This window comes from Schistosoma haematobium, chromosome 7 (assembly GCF_000699445.3).
Source record: "Schistosoma haematobium chromosome 7, whole genome shotgun sequence".
In the NCBI taxonomy this organism is placed as follows: Eukaryota; Metazoa; Platyhelminthes; class Trematoda; order Strigeidida; family Schistosomatidae; genus Schistosoma; species Schistosoma haematobium.
Window position 1 is genome coordinate 11,304,327 of NC_067202.1, and position 25,448 is coordinate 11,329,774.

At 33.6% G+C, this 25,448-nt stretch overlaps 2 protein-coding genes across 3 annotated transcripts; one reads left to right on the forward strand and one right to left on the reverse strand.

The window, feature by feature from the left end:
• Positions 1 to 215: 215 nt before the first annotated feature.
• Positions 216 to 3,786, reverse strand: MS3_00009603 (uncharacterized protein; the record flags this gene model as incomplete). 2 transcript variants are annotated; one of them, XM_012942470.3, is made up of 2 exons in its annotated part: positions 2,512 to 3,786; positions 216 to 328 (listed from the first exon to the last, which is right to left on the reverse strand). In XM_012942470.3, the coding sequence occupies exons 1-2, from the start codon at positions 3,068 to 3,070 to the stop codon at positions 216 to 218; spliced, it is 672 nt and encodes a 223-aa protein (XP_012797924.2). In that variant the 5' UTR covers positions 3,071 to 3,786. The 2 variants fall into 2 exon arrangements, with proteins under 2 accessions (XP_012797924.2, XP_051064427.1); XM_051217995.1 differs by having other exon boundaries at positions 236 to 328; positions 364 to 3,786.
• An 8,007-nt stretch (positions 3,787 to 11,793) lies between these two features.
• Positions 11,794 to 25,213, forward strand: MS3_00009602 (uncharacterized protein). Its single transcript, XM_051217994.1, has 2 exons — positions 11,794 to 12,392; positions 23,184 to 25,213. Exons 1-2 carry the CDS (start codon positions 12,204 to 12,206, stop codon positions 23,433 to 23,435), a joined length of 441 nt encoding a protein of 146 aa, XP_051064428.1. The 5' UTR covers positions 11,794 to 12,203; the 3' UTR covers positions 23,436 to 25,213.
• The last annotated feature ends 235 nt before the right edge of the window (positions 25,214 to 25,448 follow it).

The following is a 25,448-nucleotide window of genomic DNA, read 5'->3' on the forward strand; positions in this document are numbered from 1 at the left end:
ACAAAACGAAAATGTTTTTTTTCTTTCAATGTTGTAGATTGAACAGAATATGAAGTGAGTAATAATAATAATAACAATAATGGTAATAATAATAATAATAATAATAATAGTAATTGCATGTCTTTTATAATTTGACAAATTCTTTGTTATACGGAAACTGGGATACGTACGAATTATTTTAAATGCTAATCAAATAGTCCACCATTCCATTACTATCAATAAACTATATGCAATGTCAATAGAATAAACAACTGTAAAATGTGAGCAACTTTCAATGATGATACACCATTCATTATTCCAGGCGTACTTGTAACTATCTTAGGATTATCTGAAAATAAAATAAAATAAAAATGACCCACTAACTAACTAATTACATAATCAAATGTAGTATGCTTTAAGTACAGTTCACTGTAAACGAAATGTTTAAACAGAAATTACCTCTATGATATCATTTCAAATAAATGAAGTCGATTTATTATTTCATTTTAATAGTAGTTATCTATGTAATTACATTTAAGTTAATAAAGTAGTGCATCATAGATTGTTTTCAACTTCCATTTAAATTGATTTCATTGCATGCCTGCTGTTAATTAATAGGTAGTCATTAATTCAAAATTTGAACGAAGGAGGAACTGTTAGAATTAGTAATGTTAAACTTGAACCATACGACTTCAAAATGGGTTTAGTTCCGTTGGAAGTTTCAAAAACAATTCTATGTACAAGTGGAACTATAAGTCAATGAATTCACAAGCAATAAATGAAACCACAAAATAACCCTAATAATACTTCAGATGAATGTATTGTGTACAGTTTAGCTGAGGTGATTTTTTAGTCGAAGACAACTTACTACTGTCTCCATGTTAACTTCTATGAATTTTACTCAAACCTATCTGATCATACCTTATGTAAATAACAAGAGGAACTAGTTAAGAAATTTCAATCTAAGTAATAACCCATAATCAGTAACTAAAAGGACCAAACTGGAAGGATCATGCTGCCATAAAAGTGATCAGAATAGAAGTGAACTAAAATAACGTAATCTAAAAGAATTGGTACAGCCCCATAAAAACTGTCAATTCCCATTAAGTTAAACACCTTGTTGTTTTATTTAAAATCCCAGCATAATCGCGTGGAAACTTTCACCACTACATTACAGTTTTTGTGAATATTTCAAAAAAATCAGTAACATCAAGAAGTATCAATATGAACTATTTGATGAAATCCAGACTATCAATTCTCACACATTGTATGAACGTATATATTTAAAAGCACCGAAACTTTGATAATTCAGTTGGTTTTTATACAACATTAAATAATGATCGCTACTAAATTCAAATGTTCCCATTACTGATGGAACTTACCAGTTATACACATTTTATAACCAAAAATGTTGTTAATGTCATCTAGAATTTTCCTTCAAGACTTCACAAAGAAGTAGATGAGCAATTAATCTCAAGTTTACACAAAGTAGAAGATTCTAATCTACTTTTTTATGAGAAATGTTTAGTAATTCTAAGCACATTTTTAAGCATCATTCTAAAAATCCATGAAGACTATAAATCAATATTTCATAAAACAGACTGACTTAACTTTACAACTCATGAAGATCCCCAACATTTAATTATTCATCTCCACATTTTGAACTTGACGGATCAGGAAAAAAATGTAGCAAGAAAGTACCGAGTATGTTCATGGTTTTAAAATAAACTTAAGGAGCAGCTCTATTAGAGGAAAAATTTTGAAGTCAATATGGATACCGAGGAAATGTCAAATTACGAAAATAACAATACTGGCTTCGTTTCTAGGTTAAATACAGCGGTAGACACTTGCACACAGGATATTTCGGCATCCATGGCGTAGAGAAATCCTCTGTCCACAAAGCCCACGATAAAATAGACATAAATGGCAGACAACCTGCATGTATGAAAACCCTAAGATAGTAAGAATATCATAAGTTAACCATAATACTATCACACCTAGTACTCCAAAAATATCTAGGGACATTAATTACCATTGGTTTAAGATATCAACTAACCATTTCAGCGAAATTAAAATGTCTTACCTCAGAAGCTATAACTTATCTACGCTTCTAGTCATAGTTTCGAATAAATAAAAACATCAGCTTGACGAGAATTATTTTTCAGCGATCACCTATGGATTACTATGACCAGTTTGAATACGAATTGCTAAGATACAGAAAGTTGTGATTGAGTATATTAACCCAAACGAGCACAAAACTAACTCCCAGTAAGATACATACTATGGACAAAATAGCAAAGATTACTACCATATTAGTTATTTACTCACTAATAATTAGTAATGAACCCATAACTGTCACCTCAAGACATACATAATCTAATCTAGCCATTCAGCCGTAGGATATGGAATCAGTGTACCAAATAATGATGACATTGTAAGAAAATTGAAATCACCTAGTCATAAATCGTGATGAATAGGGGACAAGCCACAACAAAAAACCATGCATAATACAATACTACAAGAGCTTCTAACCTGCTGTAGTAAGTGTAGTTCGGTATTTTTCCTGTCCACTTTCCATGCTCGAAGACACAATTTCCGTGGTACTTGTCTCACTTTCTTGAAGAGTAGTCATTAGACTCACCGAGGACTCTGACTCCGTTGTTCTTACGTCCAAAGACTCCTCTCCAACCACACTGGCAATCACAGATTTGTTACTTTGTCGTGTAACATTCAACTCTGTATCAGAGGACTCAGATGAAACATTGTCAGTACTTGATGAAGTGTCACTAGTCCCTTCAGATCCCACTGGAGTAGAGGTGCTAGTTTTGCCAGTCACATCAATATCAGTACTTGCTACTGAAGCAACATCAGTAGTCTCTGTACTTAATGTCATAGCCGAATGATCCGTTTGTGTCAAAGTTGTGGATGATAACGTTGTATCGCTAAGGTTATCAGTTGACTCAGATGCAGAACTAGTAAACGAATCATTTGCATTTCCAGTTGTTAAAATGACACTCATGAAAATAGCATAGAAAATAAAATGGATCATGTACACTCCACTATAACAATAAAATAACTTTCGACTATACATTCCAATAGTTTACAATGATGCAATTAATTTAACTAAACTGATTTGAATACTATAAAAAATCAACAATAGTGTTGATGTTAAATTCTAAAATGAATCAATGATTGACTTATATTCGTTGATCCACAGCCCAATTTATAATAAATCTGCCCATCTAGATAGATTTGATCGATCGATATATTTCTCTATAGTTTAGCACAAACTAATAATTTGATTGGTTTGTGAAATGTTTTCTGTCATTCATGATGATGATGAGTGGGCAAATCAGAATACTCAAATAATATTCGAGTATGACGAATGCATATGACACAGTAGAACATTTAAGCCCACACACACAAAAAACAAAAACAAGCTCCAATTCTAGGATGAGGATCTACTACTATAAGCGGATTGATAATTGTAGTCTATTCTTATGTTATACTTAGAATTTAATGCTAAATGACTCTGAATTTAAGTTAGAATTTAGGCACAAATGTATGTATATTTCACATACATAATAAATGTGGTCAGCATAATGATTATCGACTTTACAGGATATAATATTGTTGTAGCAGTTGTAAACATCTGAAAGCCACTTGAAATAAATGAACTATTTCTTCAAGTATTGTTTTTAGGGTAAACATTGACAGACCCTAGTATCTTGTGTTATTTAACCTACAAGATGAAGTCTCCATATAACATTTTAACAGGGTATAATTCTGTGGGGAGAAGAGATTGTGGTTGTAATCTATAAGTAATAAAGTTGATTCTAAATTGACTTTATCATGGCTCACATCTGAACTATACAGTTCCAAATGCATTGAAAACGTACATATTTGATGTTAAGATAAAATACAAATAATCGGTAATATTTTCAACAATCACTAGAATTTTTATTTATGTTACTTCCTAAATTACTATTTTTAGGCTTGAACATAACATCAGTTTCCTGATAATTATTCACCTGAGATTTTTAGAAATTGTCGTGGTGTGTAATCACTCTACTCATAATAGAGAACTATCTTTCAGATTCCTAAGCGTCGAAGCAATAGGAAACTTTTAAACGAATAATAATGGTCCTGGGTTTGAACCTCGTGAGAACTCCGCCTGGAGTCCCTTCGGGGGCTACTACCGGTCCCAAGCCCGGATAAAGGAGTAGGGTTGGGCATGGGGTCAGCGTCCCTATCCCGTAGAAAACTAACTCGCTAAAAAAACGCTAACCAGAAAAAATTATTCAAACATTTTAAACTCTGTCCTGGGAGTTAGAAGGTCTTCATTTAGAAGAACTATGACGCCTCATGATGAAAGCCGAATTCCTTCTGAATTTACGAGGCCGATGCCCCTTCTGACAACCAGAGCAACCATTTATTTAGGTACATGGAATGTTCGTACAATGTGGGACACCGGGAGAGCCTTCCAAATTGCTGCAGAAATGAGAAGATACAACCTAGGGGTACTTGGGATCAGTGAAACACATTGAACGCAAGTTGGACTACAACGACTAACTTCAGGAGAGCTCCTGTTATACTCCGACCATGAAGAAGAAAATGCCCCACATACACAAGGAGTTGCATTGATGCTGTCCAAACAAGCACAAAATGCGCTTATAGGATGGGAATCTCATGGTCCAAGGATCATCAAAGCCTCCTTCAAAACAAAGAAAGAGGGCATTCCAATGAACATCATCCAATGCTATACGCCTACCAACGACTACAATGAAGACGCTAAAGATCAATTCTACAATAGGCTGCAGTCAATCGTCGAGAAGTGCCCAACAAAGGACCTGACCATTCTGATGGGAGATTTCAACGCCAAGGTTGGAACGGACAACACTGGATATGAAGATATCATGGGACGACACGGACTGGGAGAAAGGAACGAAAATGGTGAGAGATTTGCAAACCTATGTGCCTCCAATAAACTGGTCATAGGCGGCACCATATTCCCACATAAACGCATATACAAAACCACATGGACTTCACCGAATCACACTACACAAAACCAAATCGACCATATATGCATCAACAAAAAGTTCAGGAGGACGATGGAGGATTTGAGAACCAAGAGAGGAACTGATATAGCATCAGATCATCACTTGCTGGTCGCCAAGATGAAATTGAAACTTAAGAATTACTGGACAATGAGGCGGACAACATCACAAAAGCGTAGTACGGCTTTTCTTCGGGATACTGACAACTCAACAAATTCAAGATAGCCCTCAGCAATAGGTTCCAGGCCTTTCATGATCTACTCAATGGAGAAGGAACTACTATGGAGAGCAACTGGAAAGAGATAAAGGAGGTAATCACTTCAACATGTCATGAGGTTCTGGGCCACAAGAAGCACCATCACAAAGAATGGATCACTGTTGATACACTGGATATGATTCAAGAAAGAAGGAACAAGAAGGCAGCAATCAATACAAATCAAGAGCGGTGAAGCAGCAGGACCAGACAATATTCCAGCGGAAGCACTGAGAGTAGACGTAGCAGTAACTGTGAAGATACTCCACATTCTCCTCAACGAAATTTGGGATGAAGGACAAGTACCAACGGACTGGAAAGAAGGAAACCTGAACAAGATATCAAAGAAAGGCGATCTCAGAAAGTGTGAGTACCACAGAGGCATCAATCTTCTCTCAATACTAGGAAAAATCTTCGACAGTGTGTTGTTAAACAGAGTGAAGGACTGCGTTGACGCCCAACTTCGTGACCAACAGGCAGGATTCCGTAAGGATAGATCGTGTACAGACCGAATCGCAACTCTACGGATCATTGTGGAACAATCAATTGAATGAAATTCATCACTCGACATCAACTTCATTGACTACGAAAAAGCATTTGACAGCGTGGACAGAAAAACATCATGGAAACTTCTTCGACACTACGGCGTGCCTCAGAAGATAGTCAATATTATACAGAATTCATATGATTGATTACACTGCAAAATCGTGCATGGAGGACATTTGACAAAGTCGTTCGAAATAAAGACCGGTGTCAGGCAAGGTTGCTTACTCTCACCCTTTCTCTTTCTCCTGGTGATCGACTGGATCATGAAGACGTCAACATCTGAAGGGAAACACGGGATACAATGGACATCTAGAATGCACCTGGACGATCTAGACTTCGTAGATGATCCGGCCCTTCTATCCCAAACGCAACGACGAATGCAGGAGAAGACGATCAGTGTAGCAGCAGCTTCAGCAGCAGTAGGTCTCAATATACACAAAGGGAAAAGCAAGATTCTCCGATACAACACAGCATGCACCAATCCAATCACAACTGACGGAGACAACTTGGAAGATGTAAAAACCTTCACATATCTGGGCAGCATCATTGATGAACATGGTGGATCTGATGCAGATGTGAAGGAGCGGATCGGCAAAGCAAGAGCAGCATATTTACAACTGAAGAACATCTGGAACTCAAAACAACTGTCAACCAACACCAACGTCAGGATTTTCAATACAAATGTCAAGACAGTTCTACTATATGGGGCAGAAACCTGGAGAACTACGAAAGCCATCGTCCAGAAAATACAAGTGTTTATTAACAGTTGTCTATGCAAAATACTTCGGATCAGTTGTCCAGACACTATCAGCAACAACCCACTGTGGGAGAGAACGAACCAGATCCCAGTGGAGGAAGAAATCAGGAAGAAGTGCTGGAAGTGGATAGGACACACATTGAGGAAAGCACTCAACGGCGTCACAAGACAAGACCTCACATGGAATCCTCAAGGCCAAAGGAAAAGAGGGAGACCAAAGAACACATTACGCCGAGAAATGGAGATAGACATGAGAAAAATGAGCAAAAATTGGATAGAACTAGAAAGAAAGGCCTAGGATAGAGTGGGTTGGAGAATGTTGGTCGGCGGCCTATGCTCCATTAGGAGTAACAGGAGAAGAAGAAAAGAAGAAGAGTTTGAATCTCGTGACGTGAGGTCGTGGATGCGCACTGTTATGGAGTCCCACAATAGAACGAAACGGCCGTCTAGTGCTTCCAGGTTTTCCATAGTGATCTAGCTTTAATTGATTCATGATCTCAACTATTAAATAAATATAGGTTAGAAAGTAACTACTCACAGATCTACAAGCAATTTTTATTTATTAATTACGATAGGCATCAATGACAAGATTGGACTTGATAGTTTCAAACAAACTGAATATCAGGATACTACAAATATATTGCTTTTATTAATTTCTACTCAATTGTTCTGAAATTATCAAGTCAAACCTTGGTAATGATACTTACAAACTCATTATTAATTGGGTAGAAAGTTAATAATAAATGTGTTTTCTGTTATATCCCAAGTACCATTTACTTACTCTTAAGAATTAGCTTACATTAAGTCACGTTACGTCAAAAATACAATTTTTCTTGAGATTAGATGGTGGTTGGAGGTAGTCGACAGGAAACCATGGACCCGGGTTTCGTGCTACTTGGCACTTGTCAGCAAGGTGTACCTGTAATCTTGAGGGAACTGGTGCTCCCTGGCGGATTCAACCCCGTGTCACCCAGCTTCACAGTCAGAGACGTTACCACTGAGCTATCCGTGCCGCGATCTAATCTCAATATATAGTGCACACAGTGTCGAGTCACCTAGACTGGTGACCACATCGCAACATGGTCGATAGGATTCGATCTGCACTAAATAAGGACTTGATACACATGACATTGATCACCACCCAGTGATCAATCAAATGTGGATACAATTTTTCTACTCATTGGGATATAACAAAAAATAAATGTTTATTGTTCATTACAATGTTTGATACTCAATACGCTCAAAATATTACAAATTGATGGGAAATAACTTTTAATGTGATGTTGAATTTACGTTCTGATTCTATGAGGATCTACCAGTAAAACTATTCCAGGTCGATGTTGTAATAAACGATTAACAAAAGTTAAAGTAAGACGAAATTGACTTGTCAGTTCAATGGATAAAAGTATACCATTCTAATAAATGCTAACTTATGATAAATAATAAACTAACATCCATTACAATCGACACTGATGAATTTCACTGGTCATTGATTCCCATTAAAACGCCGGGAATTTCCTCTCAAAGTTATAGTGTGGTGACAAGGTCATATATGTCCACTGTTGAGAAGTCCCATACTAGGACAAAACAGCTGTCTAGTGCATATATATAATCTCCACAACCCCCATTACCATGTTTTCTCCACTAGCTAACTTCGAGAAGAAATTTCAATAGTTCTAATGAAAAACCGTGGTCATCGGAGTTCAACTGTGTCTAGTGTGAGGAAAGTACCCAACGAAAATAATATTCAATATATATAAAATAAAATATCGGTATATCTGCTACATTGACTTTATAATTATTATCATTCATTAACAAATAGACCCTATGAATTCAGTGGGATTCATGATGTCTATGATATTGGTGGGTCGGAGCTGTTTCAAAAAGATGAGATAGTTTATAGCAGCTCATATATATTTGAGTTTGTTCACATTGAATTTCGATAAGTCATTTTATGAACTTATTTAATAGTCACAGTCATCCGTACATTAACAACTTATATCATTGTACCTTTATTATTGTTGCACTTGTATGAATATGTATGCTTGAGCATTGCTTACTGCCCACGCATATATTCATTCTGCTAGCCTTACTATTAGTCGCTGAATTGATTCGATAATTCATTCATTCACTATATATATACATTCTAATCCTGTTCATTGGCTCACTCGCTAGCCTGGTTACTTTTCAGCACTACTCTTTCATGCTTGCTTAACGTACCTGTAAATTTGGTTATCTGTGCGTGATGCAATAATAAACTTAATCAACACTTCGTATTCACCTTCTGATTAACACAGCGCTGTGGTATTATCTAGTGACAGTTATCAGGGCGAACTATATATGAAGTTTAAGGATTATATTGAATACCGACCTCCACAAGATACTCGTTCCCTTTCAATCCAAAACAATTAAACAAATTAGTGTTGAATTTTATTGAAATAATGAACAGATCCATGTTAGACCACTATTGAAAACCTGAAAGCACTACATGGCCGTTACGTCCTAATATGGAACCCCTCAGGGATGCGCATCAACGACCCCGCACGTGGGATTTGAACCCAAGACCTTCAGTCTCGCGTGCAAACCCTTAACCTTAAGTCCACTGAGCTGCTACCCAATGGTGTTATTGTCTAACTTCCCCCAATCCACGATATCTTCCAGTTGTGTTGAATTTTACTGTGACGATTGAATGCTTTGGTACAAAGTATTAGATCATTACTTATCGTACATTTTGTGCTCAACAAATCCTTCCACGGTGATTTTACAAGACATTGACCTTTTGGTTAGGCCTCACTCTTGATTTTCACAATCATAAAGCTCATTCTGATTTCAATTGAAATTTAATTTTTTTCACTCTTGTTTGTTAATAATTTTGGTTTCCGTATCCTACTTTTATTCCATCCTAATGTTTACTTCCTTATTTCATATTTCATTTGACTTAATTTAGGTCGACTGTCCGGTGCTTCCAGGTTTTCCATGGTGGTCTAGCTTCAATTGACTCATGATTTCAATCAGTGAAATTTCTAAAATCTCCACAAAACCCCTTCTGATAATAACTATTTCTTATTATTAGATTTTGTTTATGAAAGCTCTTGGGAATTTGTTTTTCGTTTAATTGTAAAGGTTTGTTCAGGTATTTTGAATATATTTAACACATAATTGTTTGAGATGGTAGAGAACCATATATGGAGTAATTCAAACACTTCACTTCGACATGAAGTTTGTGCTGATGATGTCGTTGAGAATAACGATGAAAGCTCCACGACCAAACCATCCAGCTCAGAGAACAAAATTCCATCAAAAAAATAACTTTCTACATGGATATTATCGTAGATATTGTCAAACAATTGTGTTTTCAACATTCAACTAAACTCTACTCACATAGTGAATAGGCACAAGTCATTCTTGGAATTCACTTCATTATCTGATAACAAATAATTTCAGGTCGTAGGTTTTAGCTGTTTGAAAAGACATATTATTTCGATTAGGTTTAAATTTAGTGATAATTATTCATATTGTATGTAATATATTAAAAAATTCTCAAATTTAACCAGTGAATAATTAGTTAATACTCCAACTTTATGTTCATTATACGTGCGTTTTACCCACCTCTCTAGTCCTTTCCTAACTTCCTCTTCAGCTAGAAGTTGATTTGTTCTCCGCCACAAAAGGTTGTTGCTGATGGTATCTGATAAACGAATCTGGGGTATCTTGCGTAGACAACTGTTTGTAAATACCTGTACATTTTCGATGATGGTTGTAGTAGTTCCTCATATTTCAACTTGAGAAAGATCATAATTTTCCACAAGAAGCACCTTAAAAGTAATAGTTACTTTATTCAAGACTACAGTTCTGGTAACAATAAATGATTCTCTGCACAAAATACACAGTATTTTTATACAGCATTGTTTGTGTGTGATGATTAGAAGTATTTGGATTATTATACGAACTAGGAATCCCTGAAATAGCGCAGTTTAAAACAAACAGAACTAGGTGATCACAAACGAACGTATTGTATTTAGAATTCAAAATCAGGCAGTCATCAAGTATAAGAGAATTATTAGTTCATACAAACACCACATTATGTCAACCATCTTCAACAATGAATGTTTTTGATTATTTCAGCATTGTATGACCAATTCCAATGTATTCTTCTCTCGGTCCTTTAAAAATCATAGTTACGAATAAGAGTATGATAACTCCTATGGTATTTCCGTTTGTATCTTATGCTATGTTCAGTATCAACGCTGCTAGTACCAATACACTCACATGAACACTGATTAAAATCTAAATGAATAACTTCGTAAAAGAACATTAAGTGTACTGTTAATACTAATTAAAAATATCAAACTACTTATAAAGTTAATCAAAATTCAACTAATGAATTGTTCTAGCTTATTTCGTTTTAGAAATTATAGTTCAAATGACAAATGGCTTTTTAGTTAATTAATCAAAAATTGATTCTTGTTAGGATTGTACATAATTTTCATTAATCATTCATCAAATCTTTCACTAAGACTGAATTCAATTACCTTGCAAAATTTGAAAACTTGATACAGTTACAAAATATTAATAGTTCAATTTATGAGTCGATGTAAGCTAGACCACCATTGAAAACGTGGAATCACTGTACAGCCGTTTCATCCTAGTATGGGACTACTCAGTAGTGCACATCCACGATCCTGCATGTAGGACTTTAATCCAGGACTTTCGGTTTCGCGCGCGAACTCTTAACCTCTAGACCACTGAACCGGTATCCAACGGTATGAATGTTTAACTTCAATTGATCCATGATCTTGCGCAACCATTCATCCATTGTCTGAGGTAGATACCTATCTCTATCCGACACGGATTGGACTCCACTGGTCAATGTTTCTCAGGAAATCCATCTTGAAACCAGTCATTAGTGAGTACATGATGATAATCATTGGAATTCAACTATTAAAATTACTGCAATCTCCATAAACCTTCATTCAAATTACAAAATATTAGTTATAAATTCTTATTAACTCATTAAAACAGATATCATTCATAGACGTTTTACACTGACATAAAAAATCTATCTAAACTACAAGGTCATTATGTAAAATATTCGTTTTGAACATTTGATATTTTGTTGACCATGTACATGTATGTGTGTGTGTGTTTGTATTTATATATGTGACTTGTTTCATTATTTTTTGTATGCATATATTTGGATTAAACTTTTCATTCACACAAAATACAACCTTGACGATAGTGAATACCGGAAGTCAACTCTTTCTATTAAATTATCAATCAATTAACACCCCTTCCATTTCCATTCTCATTCTGTATATGATTGTGAAATATAATTCAGTTGTATCTAGGTTTGTTTATTGATCACGTTATACATTTTGTATCAAACATTTTCACAATTTATTGTATTGTAGTTGCCTTATCAAATATCACTGATACATATCCTGATTTTTTTAACTAATCAGTATTATACAGAGACAAAAAGAGAAAGAGATCTAGAGAAAATAAGTAACAGAGCTCATACTGTTGAATACTTCACTCTGGAAATAAAATAGTTCTACAAATTATAAAATACTAAACAAAAAAGAACAAAACATTAAATTTGTATACAAATATGCAAGTGTTCAGTACAATTGTCATTCAGTTTATTTTGCTTCTATACACTACCAATTATGTCATATCACTTAAATGTTATCAGTGTAATTCACATAATGATAATGCATGTAATAGTATTACTGATTCACGAGAACGACCTAAAGAATGTCCACCACATCTACAAGCATCATGTAAAACTATAGTTCAGGTAAGTTGATAAATATAATGTTTGTTTATTTATGATATAACATGAATAAATATTATTCACCTAGTGATAATCTGTAAGAAAATGCTTTTTGAATAAAATACAATTTTAAAAACGTTTTCAGTGTCACCTTAGATGACTTCGATTGATGGTAAGAATTATCTACAAATTATATAACCATCTATATTTATTAGTGTTTAGTATGAGAGGGATCACTTAAAGTTGTAATGGGAAAACCATGAAGTACCAAATAATTGAAGCTTACAGTGTATTAGTTACACTTGTCAATGAATATGGTACTATATTTGAAAATGTACATCATTGAAATTTGAATAATTGACTGAATAGTTTTGTTTTCTCTGGATTACACCTAAAGTAATTGGATTTGATTTTGTGTGGAATACCTGTTGGTTGGTATTTAATTTTCTACAAATCCATAACTGATGTCAGTTGATAATAAAAGTTATCTTCAAAGTGTTAATTGTCTAATTAGAAATTTTCCACATTAACGGGATCGTGGATGCGCACTGCTGAAGAGTCCCATACTAGGACGAAACGGCCGTCCAATGCTTCCAGGTTTTCAATGGTGGTCTAGCTTCAACTGACTCATGATTTCAATCTGCGAAAATTTCTAAAAAATCTCCACAAACTTCTTCTGGTAAAATTAATTGGATGAATAACAAGGATATATATTCATACACTGAAGTTTTTTAGGTCACGAATCAATCTTATTCGGATCATCACTAAAAACATGATAGCATTAGACAGTTATTTCGTCATAGTACTGAAATCCTCAATAAAATGAAACAGCTTTCCAATGCTCACTGGTTTTCAGTGGTGGTCTAGCAAAGATCAGTTGCTAACCTAAAGTATGGAAATCCTATAATTTTCTAAAATTCCATGATAATAATGATCACGTATTCACTAGGGTCTAGTTTAAAGACCCTATCCCTGCAATACAACTGAGAATCGGTAACCAGTGGAGTTTAACTTTGGGAGTTAGACAGTTATTAGAAGCCATATTCATTTATTCAACGATCAGCTGATACATACTAGTAATTTCTTTAGTAAAGGCGAATGTTCTTTCGAAAAAATCATAGCAAGAACTATATTTAAACAGTTCAAGTTCCTATTTAACTGCTTATTGGTAGTGTCTTTATAAGAAAGTTTCGTATGTCTTTAATTCAATTTCAGGACAGAATATTAGTATGTAATTTTCAACTACGTTTAAATAATTCTTCAATTTCTTCTGGTTTTCTTTATTGATATCTTCAAATGTAAATAGGTCCTTTTCGAAGAACCCTCGGAGAGAATATGATTTCTGAACGAACCAGTAAAATCAAAGATATCACATCTTGAACTGGAGTTAAATTCGTTCATTCATAGGGCAAAATAGCATTTCGGCATCATAGTTAATTTCAATTCGTGATGAAAACCCTTACTACTGTAGTGAACAGAACACGGGTGGGGACAATCGAATGTATTTAACACAAAATTACAGGACTTGTTCATAAAATCTAACAATCATAAAGTAAATGCTTGATTTGCAAAATGTCCATCAATTGTCTCAAAATGACTCAGACTTCATTGTTCTTGCATTTTCATACAAATTGCATTCTGTTTCCATTCTTTACTGTTCGATCCTCTTGTCTCTCTGCTGTCAGACCTTCTGTTAACGACTAACATCATATAATACTTATATCAATATAAGGAGCACACCCCACACCACATCCCCAAACCTTATCTTCTAACTGTCATTCCGAATCCTTATCCCCCACAATAACTCATAACCCTCTGTTGACTCTAATGAGTAGTATAACCTTTTCAAGATCGCTTTAGCATCACTTAAGGATCGTCCATAAAGTAAAGCCTCACCGGACCTTCTTCAATTCAACAATTTTATTTCAAAATAAAAACGGGAAATCAGAAAACCAACTCAGTAAAGCAAGAACAGTGTCTGACTGATAGTTTTGGTAGATATAATGTACATAGATGAAGCAGTCAGACTAAAGATAGAGACTTTAGGTTCTTAGCTCGAAAACCAAAACAGAATAATAGATAGCTGGAAACTAATTAGGAAGTATGTAAAAGCCCAGTAGAACTTACTGATGCTTCGCTACTTAAACGCTGGAAATTGACACATATTAGTAGTCTAAAGACTAGGAATGAATATGAGTGATCCTTATGATGGTGGAGAATTTATCAGTATTTCAGAGGAATATAGTAGAAAACAAATTGATCTTAAATATGTAACATATTGACGGGAATGGTAAACTTCAAAATAACCTGGAAGTTCTTAAGGTGACACTATCATATAGACGAACCACTCAGACTTAATATGGGGCCTTATGAATATTACCTTGACATTTATTTATCCGTATGTCTACAAAAACAATAATGCTTTGTAGGCAAGCCTTACAACACTAACCCTCGCACCATAGTGATACGGATCGTGATGATAATCTGAACGTAATCCCCGACATCAACACATAATTCTCACCCTTTTTCCGTGCTGCAAGGAACAATCCACATGACAGGGTTCTCAATTCATGCCAAAACTCTATTATCCAACATGATGATGATAGAGAAAACACATAAATATTTACGATGTATGGCATCCTTTTGTCTACGGAATCAATGTTGAAATAATCAGCCGTACAATAGGTGCAGTTGTGTCCGTCCACGGCTACAATCTTAACCTTATAGTTTGATTTGTTTATGACGATTCAATAGACAATTTGCCTGAAATAGTTGTTTCCTAATCTTTCACTATACCAATCAATTTGATTAGAGTATGGTAAAAAATAGAAGTAACCCTATTAAGGCTCGAAGTTATGATATATGGAAGCTAGATTTAGTGGTTTGAAAGTAACGGGCTCACCTCAAAATATCTAGAAGAGTCTTTTGTTTACACTGCTCAAAAATATTATATTCTAGTGGGTAACATTCATCCAATATTTTAACAGGCTTCTTCAATGGTTCTCGAGATAATATTTTATGATGATAAAATCATTTAAAAACTATTCATTGAAATTTTTTGATACCTATAATCTCATTTGTCATGTTTTACACTCATCATTTTTTAAGCATTCCATTATTTAACTATAATCTTGACAACTAAATAGAAGATTATTGATAAAATGTAGATAGTAAATTATTTAAAATAAATGACTTTTTAACCTTCTATCTGAATATACCAATTTGTCAAATTAATCTGAATCATGTACAAACACAATCATCTTGAATATTCAACATGTCTAGTATACTTTGTAGTCACATGATTATATCGAATTCTAACAAAATACTATCGGTTCATGATGATGATGATCATAACTACATGTGTAAGTATTTATACACATAATGATGATCAGCACATATTTTGTAGTTAGCCTGGTCATCGAGAATATGTCGAGTACCATATATAATCATTTACATTGTAATGTCAAATTGTTGGTAGACTCAACTTTAGCTTTAAGATGTGCTATGTACTGGATAGGAGGGTTGACAGTAGATAGTGAACTGTGTTTATGAGGAACTAGGAGAGGAAAGAACAAAAGAAAATTTAAGTTGATGACAACTCAATAATTCTATATCAGATGTACTTATCTTTTATAATGAAAAAAAGATCAGTAATCATTAGGAATACGCAAGCATTGAGGTAAAAACAGTATATGGTAACTGTAACTGAAGTTTGGTAATAAAAAGCTTTAAAAAATGAGCTAGTCATTGGTGAAACACTAATTGAATTAGTGTAAAGCCATTTAGTTATTGTAAATGTCCAGAAATAGAATGTCTATCGGGTAAATATCTAAACAGAATTATTTTATAAGCAAAGATAGGTGGTGGCTAGCAGTGGAATCCAGGATGCGCGTCTTGCTCTATTTGGGACACGTCAGCTGGAGATACCTGCACTATTCTAAAATCCTTTGAGTTGGGATTTAATTTAATGATCAATTTATTGTCTCTTCTAATCAATCGTAACTTCATGGTAAACTGAATAACTGTTGAGAAAAAAGAAGCGATAAGACTGAAGTACGTTTTCAACAATGAATAGACTGACTTTGAGAAAAATCTAATCACCTAACTACTAGATTCTAATGTCATCATTATGGGGACTGATTGTCTATATTTTAATCTTATTAAAGTTTTTTTTCAACTGCTCCTGTGGAGCCAGTTATATTGGGCGTACAATTCGGCAAGTCCGTCATCGCATTACTGAACATCATCCGTCGTGGTTAAACAAAGGACAGGTAAAAGTGATTAAAAGTTCTATTCTCTCTCACGTGGTTGACACAGGTCATCAAGTCGAATTGAATAAAGCTTTTAAGGTTATCTACAATATCCCATCTAATTTGCCACATGGTTTACGAGTGCGCCTCTTGCACATTGCGGAAGCCATCGCAATCCATGTTCACAAACCTGACCTTTGCATTCAAAAGAGATTCGTACAACCACTTTCCCTGCCCTGGCCATCAGTTTAAGATTTCCTTCAAAAGAACTATTTTTCATACTTCCATTTTTTTTAAAACTTTTGTAATTTTATTTCTGTTGCTTTTGAACTTAATAACTTCTCAACATTCATCTCTTGATTCTTACGTAACTACCATCCTATTGACCATCCGTTAAAATTCTGTTCCTTCTTTGTTTCTTACATTACGCAACTTAGCAACATCTTGATCACTTTGAATATTAATAATCCTCTTTCTTCCAATTAATCAATGTTAATTTAAATGTCATTATGTAATTATTACGTAACGTATCCACTCGATGAGTATTATATTATTATTGTAAAACGTATATATTAGTGTAGAGCCATGATGAAAAACTAATTGAAAAGAAATTTCTTCGCTCAATTCGTTCCTTCTTTATTTAACGTATGGACAATTGTTAGACTTAGTCATGATTGGCAAGTATGTGATTTAATAAGCCATACAACTGATTTTCAGCTAGTTCGGCCACATATTGATACTTTGATCGACCAATGAAGTGACTAGTTGGGTTAATGTGTTAGAAACAATACAGTGAACGTAAATTGGGGTGTTATTTGTTAAATTGTATGTAATTACACATTCATAGTTCCTAGGCCACTGGAGACAGTCGACCGGAAACGCTGAATCTATGTTTTGTGCTAGTTATTACTCACCGGCAAGGTGTATGTACAAGCTAGGAGGAGATGACATATAATATATAAGTCTAACTCACATCACTTAGTGTAAAAGTTAGTAACGTCACTGCTTAGTTGTACGAAATGCGACTGATCTTCAGTTGATTATTATGAACCACCTAAAATTTAAACATAATGTAAACGTTGTTAAGTTACTTAAATCATTGACCCAATTGGAACACACTTGATAGAACTCAAGGACCAGGCAAATATGACATTGGTCACTGCTTAATGATCAATGAGCGTATCAGTTCAGTATGTTCATCTCTGAATCTAGTCTCTAGTGTAGTTTTTTCACAATTATAGATGGTTTATTCTCTTTTTATGAAAGCACAAATATTTTCATAAATCTGTACTCAACGTCTTTAACTTAATAAAAGAAGATCAGTTACCGTTTCCACGAAATGGATTTACTTAGAGTTTAATTACGATACTTATTGCTCCTCTTTAGTTGTGACTTCAGTATATGTGGTCACTGACTTGTGGTCGAATCCATGATAGTAAGTCTAGACTGCTTGATTAAGAACTATACGATAATCGTAATGAATAATTAATATTTATCTTAGTGGTGCAGAAACGCAATCATTTATTATTTTCTCACAGATTTTGATTTTCAGTGTTACTCTATATTTTTTCAATCCTGTGGATTCTTGAGCGTCTTAACATCAGTTTCACATTCTATGATAATGATATCTGACTGTTTAACTCTATTACTGACAGCTTCTAATGACGGATTTTCTAAAATTCCGAATTGATTTTGATTCCTTCATTCAAATCCGTTTGATTGATATATCTTTCAGTAGTTATGTGGATTATGACGATTTACACAAATTTAGAATGTTTGAGTCTTTAAAAACTAGAGAGAACAACACACTTTTATTTCGTTCTATTACATAAACGTAGACTAATGATTTCTACAAAGGATCAAATTTAAAGCGTACAGGTCTCCCTGTGAGTATGATATTATTTAATTATTAAGTTGAAATCCAATGAATCTATATTTTCTAACTTCAATCATGTTGTACATTTAATAATACTATTATGTTATTGTTTACCACCCATCTTATTTAGTCAATCTTATTTAGTAGTTAAAACTATTCTAAAGGAATTATGGTAAATTTATTTTAAACTTTGTCGCTGGTAAGTACATGATTATTAACGATCAATAGGAATTGGTAATAGCTGTTATAAACACCATGGAGCTATTTCAACCTAAACTAAATTTTTCCTTAACAATAATAACCGCTCATAAACTTACAAATTAAATGTAACACAAGTGTTTTAGGTTTTATTGAGCTATCGAACTGTCAGTTGATGTTATATACTCCTAAATATTAATAATATTGTTTCTCTCATTTGAAAATCTGCAATTAAATGACATTATGACATTAGCTCAGTAGTGGGGTTTTAGATTATGAAACTAGGTGATATGAGTTCAAATATTATTCGAAGCATTAGTCCTCTCAAGATTGTAGAAATCTGTTGTTGACGACTGTCAACTAGCATGAAGCCAAGGTTATGTGAAGCTTGCTGCCGAGTACCTCCAATCACCTAATATCTTAGTGCATGTGGTGTCGAGTCATTTAGAATAATTGCCACGTTACAACCTGATCGATAGAATTCGATCAACACTAAGGGAATAAACAAACATGAAATTGGTTACTATTTAATGATCAATCAATAATCATAAATACAAATATATACCAGGGAAGACTGAGTAGGTCATATACTATTGTAAAACCATTTGATAAGTGAGAAATGTGACTAAGATTTCTCTATTGGAAATAAGTTAATTATCAGATAAACATCACCAAGCTTGTCCGTATCTAGGTCAGTGTAGATATATGTACATATACAAATGAGTTATTTAGATCATTAGATTTGTGATAATGATCCTATTATGCACTCTCAATCTTTTTATTCTGTATAATTATCAAGGTAAGCGTTTAGACAGTGTGAGTCGTTAACCAATTTGAACCGTAGAACACAACATATTTTTAATTCGACACCATTGTTCGATTATAATTTTGTTATGGATAAGTGAACTGTATGCACTTTACTATAAGGGGTTTATGGAAATTGTTGAATTTTCATAGTTTATATCATGAACTGATCTTTGATAGATCACAATTGAAAGCATGAAAGCATCAGACAGTCGTTTCGTCCTCATAGAGAACTCTTCAACAGTGCACATCCACTACTTCACAAACTAACGTTTCCACAGATCCCCTATAGTAATTATAATCGTGTGCTCACTAATGACTAGCTTTAAGATACAGTTCCTGGAGATCTAATGAGAAGCCATGGCCAATGTTGACTGTGAAACAGTTGTCCATTACAGACAATCGAAGACGGTTGCTCAATATCATGAACTGATTGAAGTTAAACATGTATATCATTGGATGCCGGTTAAGTGAACTAGGGGTTAAGCATTCATGTGCGAGAGTGGAGTTCCTTGGTTTAATGGCTGTTGGTGAGGTAGTGGATGCGTTTTGTTGATCAGTCCTATGCTAGGACGAAACAGCTATCTATTACTTCCTGGTTTGTAATATTTATTTATCTACAATGTCATGTAACAGATTTTCTCTATATAACATTAATTAACCTTAATTTTTTGCATGATTAACTTATGAGGAAAATACTGAATATCAATGGCCCAGATTTATTTGGTATAATTCCAAAATGAGATAAAAGGTCATTAAATACACTTTATAATCGTGTCTTCCCTAACAATTAGTTCAAAGCTATTAAACAAAGTATTATCTTCCTAGTAAATGATGTCAACTGAAGTGACCTATAAATAATTTGCATCATTTTATTTGGGTTAGGGTTATTGATCATTAGAAACTATTAAATATTATTCTTTCTTTAAACTGATCAGTTGTATTGTATTTATTATATAGTTTATTATAATGATCAACTTTTTATCGGTTAAGTTTGTAACGCCCTGAACTAGTTGAAATTACTTGATATTCTATTAGTTTGTACTTAAAGTTGAGTTACTAAAGACAAGATGACTGAATGAATAGTTATTGTATTTGTCGTAGTTGAAACATGAAGTTTATTTGCTAACTTGGATGAAAATACGGAATAATTGACTTACAATTGTCCAACAATTATAATGTCTTACACTATAGTCTAAGTAGGAGAGATTAGCTTGAGTTTTAGATCGTGAAGTGTTTTTTCCCCAGTTGTTAAGTATACGTAATTAGGCTAACCTAGAGTAAAAGAGTCTCATGAATGTAAGAGTAAGTGAATATTTACCAATATATATGTATATCAAATAACTTAGTTCATTTGTCTTTCGATTATCTGATATCTTTGGAATCTCCTTCAGAGAGCTCATACTTCCGCAAATCATTCCAACCATTCTGGTAGTATTTCTTCATCTGTTAATCGTTGGCATTTTACCCACTTACAACAGCATAATTCAACTAAGCATTCAGAAGTGGGGCTGAGTAATATATATATATATATATATATATATATATATATATTCTAGCTATCACACTTAGTCTCCACTTAAAACCTCATTGAATCAATCACCTTTTTTGTATAAAACTCTTTACTTAATCTCAATATTGATAAGTCAATCATTTACGCATGATTGAATGGTGTTTCCAATACACATGTTATCAATGTAATCTTCTCCATCATTAATGAAACAGATCAAAATATCATCTAGAATAATGAAGATTATCATTTAAAATCCTTTTTTTATATTCAATGAAATTCAACCAGCTTTTGAGCATCAAGTCAATACAATGATTACAATGAACTATTTCCACGAATAATCAATTAGTCATCAACAGATGAATTAATTGGAACTTTATCTAATCATGAGCACAAACAAACAATACGAAGAGATTTCAGTCATTATTAACTGATTACTGATAGTGAAAGTGAAACTGAACTTAGCAGATTTATGATTGCTTGAGAAAACATCTAATAGCCAGTGTTAGTTCTTTTATTTATGAAATATCAGAATATATATATATATTGATTGTTCGATACTTGAATATGGGAATTTTAATAACTTAGACAAATATTATATAGTAAGAGTATATGTAGTACAAGAATGAGCTTAAAACAACCATGACGAATTTTAGCCAACTCGAGAATGGCTTTGGTAAATAAATGGTTTATGAAAAAAAGGACAATAATATTACAATTAATCTATTAAAGTCTTCTACAAATTACTCTACTAATAAAATGAAAAAAATTAAATATAAATTCGTCCATATGAATACGGATTGTACATCTTTTCAAACCTCTGTAGTATTAAAATAAATTTTTAGGAGTCCTTACATTGCTCCTGGTTAGGGATAGGATTAAAAACTTAAGGTTAGATATTTAGTGTTATTATATACTTACTAACTTATGCCTGTTACTTCCAATAAAGCATAGGCTGCTGACCAGCATTCTCCAACCCACTCTGTCTTGGTTCTTCCTTTCTAGTTCTACCCAATTTTTGCTCATTCTTTTCATGTCTGTCTCCATTTCTCGGCGTAATGTATTCTTTGGTCTTCCACTTTTCGTTTGGCCTTGAGGATTCCATGTGAGGGCTTGCCTTGTGACGTAGTTGGATGCTTTCCTCAATGTGTGTCTATGATGATTAGGAGTATTTGAATTATAGTATGAACTAAGAATCCCAGAATTAACGTAACCGGATCAAGAAGTACTAGATAAGCACGAACGAATGTTCTGTATTTGGAATTCGAAATCAAGCATTCAACAAGTACAAAGGAATCATTAGTTCATTCAAACACCACATTGTCCTATCCACTTCCAGCGCTTCTTCCTCCACTGGGATCTGGCTTGTTCTCTCTCACAGTAGGTTTTTGCTGATAGTGTCTAGTCAGCGGATCCATTTAGTGTTATTACTAAGGGATTAAGAGTTTAGCGTTAAAGATTTGACGTTAGGAACTTAATGTTAGGATCTTGAGTGTTATAGAATGATGTTTCGAATACTAATTTTAGATGATAGAAGATAAAATCTTTTGTTTTTTAATGTTTCATGAAAACCCGAAAGTTATTTTCTCAATTATAATTAAGCGGTCCTTATTTTAACCGTTTATCCGATCTTTTTCTGTACTGAATACTCAAACATGATAACTTATTTTATGAACTTGGAAAGCCTGAAACAGAAAAAATATGCAGTTAATGATATTAAATGTTATTCATTCATTACCATCTCTTAAACAACTTAAGTTTAATAATGCTATTTCATGCATTTTGTTCTTTCTTTTCCAATTATATTCTTAATGGTTAATTGGCATTATCAGCGCTTATCATATTCTGACTTTCTTTTTTTAAGTGTTGAGACTTGAACTAAAGCATATTTATGCCAGATTCTACAGTAATGATTAATAATTACATATTATTTATAAGTAGTATTATTGTTGCCAGTTAATCAAGAACTCAAAATCCATCACTTCCAAGCATCAAAGAAATTTTTCAATGAGCTAACTGAATTAGAACAGTCGACTTTTGTTTAACAGATGTTAGTTGTTATTTCAGTTTCATGTTATTTATTATTTACAAGACGAGAATACACTGTTCTTGTTCATATAAGTAGTATATAATCTACACCATTCACCTTACTTTTATTTTGTTTAATATTTAAACAGGAGGCACCATATATGTATAGTCATAATGTTACGAATAGGCCAACTGTACGAATCTATCGTGATTGTAGTGCAATCTCACCGGAATTCCCTCAATGTATAGACAGAGTGGGTACAGATAAAGTGAAAATGCGTTATTGTATTTGTACAGATGATGCATGTAATCAAAGTGTTCTAACTAACAGTGTTCAAGTCAAATCAATATTAATTTCAACAGCGTTCAGTATCCTAATTTATTTATTCTCATTAAATTAATTAAGATTCAGTAGTTTGATCAATGTGGTAGAAATCAATCAAATGAAGAGAAATGATGAATCGGAAAAAAGATTTATACAACTGTTATTATTCTCTCTTTTTTTTAGATTCTAAACTTATTATTACTAATAATTAGATCATTAGTTTATATTCATTCAAAATTATGTACCTAACTAGTATCTATATGAATCCATTCAATGTGTAATGTATCTATCAATCTATTATTCAATGAAATTATTCTTTGATCTGTATCTAGTTTGTTATTCTTTAAAATCTTTAGCTATATAGGTTTATATACTGTACTCTCTTAGACTTCATTTTCTAATAAACATATAATGAGTAATTTTATTTAATAATCTGTTTTATGAGAAGGGTTTTTGTGGATATTATAGTAATTTCAATGGTTGAGATCATGAATCAATTGAATCTAGACCACTATGGAAAACCTGGAAGCACTGGACGGCCATTTTGTCCTATTATGGGACTCCTCAGAGGTGAGTATCCACAATCCCACGTCGCGAGGTTCGTGCGCGAGACTGATAGGTCCTGAGTTCGAGTCTCGGGCCATCGTAATCTGTTTAAATCAACGATTTGTCTGTAATGGTTAATGGGAAAATTAAATATGGTTAGTGTTAATTGATGATGAGTTTTAGCATATAAGAAAATAAATAATTTCATTGTTTAATAATTTAGAACAAGTGTTTGGAAATTATTGTAGGGTTTTGATGTGATTTTTCATATGTTATTCATTAAAATTAAGAAGTTCTTTGAAAATTATGTTTAAGTTGAAGGCAATTAACCTAGAGAATTAACTTAACCAGATAAACAAAGAGCGCTATTGACAAGTCGTCGTGGTTCAAAATGATTTTAACTCGACCACTGATGATAATTAAGAAGCAAGAAACAGCTGTTTCGTCCCAGCGATACATACCAAGGATTTCGTCACTCATTATCGAGCCCAGTACCCTCAGTTTGTAGTGTGGCGTCGAGTCGCGGTTGACTATGATCACCACTACAAGAAGACTACGTGCCAGTTAACCGATAAAATCCCCCGTAGGTCAAATATCAGAAGGCAGTTGATGGCTGTAGTCGAGATGTATTTATTGGCAATCTCATGGTATCGAAAGAATACCGAGATCGTGCCAAAGGAGTAAAAATGTGGTTACTGAGCGTAACCGAATTCGTGCAAGGCCATAATCAACGGAAGAAAGAATGGAAGAATAATGGATGTCTTTAGTAAAGTTAAACAAACAAGTACAGTAAAACAACCACTGGTACAATTGGTTATAATAATAATTGTTTCCATTAAACCAATCGCGTTCTCTTGATAAAAGTAGGTCACTGCAAGTCTAACACGCAAACGCTTAGCCTCTTGACTACTAAGCCGGGACTCGATAGTGTACGTGTCTAACTTGAATTAATTCCCGATAATGAGCAATCGCTTTCCATAATCTGTGGTGGATAAATTTCACACACGCAACGTGATTAGACTACACTGGTTAATAGCTTCTCATACTTGGACAAAGTAGCTGTCCAAAGTTTTCCAGTTCTATAATGGCGATTAAGCTAAGGTCAGTTCCTAATTTAAACTTGAAATATTCTACAACATCTATAACCTCTCCCTCTAAACTGATCTCTTTAATTTGTCAAAAATAGTATACAGTATAATTACAATTTATATTTAATCGGTTAATAAAGTCGTATGACTGACCCAAATTTATTTCATAAGACTACACAAACTGATTGTGTCAGATAGAAGTTAAAATGGTTATCTCAATTTATGAGATTAGTTGTTACATACACTCCATATTCATTTAACAATGTGATTCTAAGGTCATGAGGATTACAAATTACTGATTAAAGAAAATATGGCGGTCAAATAACGCTTAAAGCTTGAAATATCGCTCATCTAGTATGGATGTATTATCATTACTATTATTATCATTATTATTACTATTATTAAATTGTCCCAATTTTTTTGTTGGTAAATGATGTCATAATTCAGAGTGAATG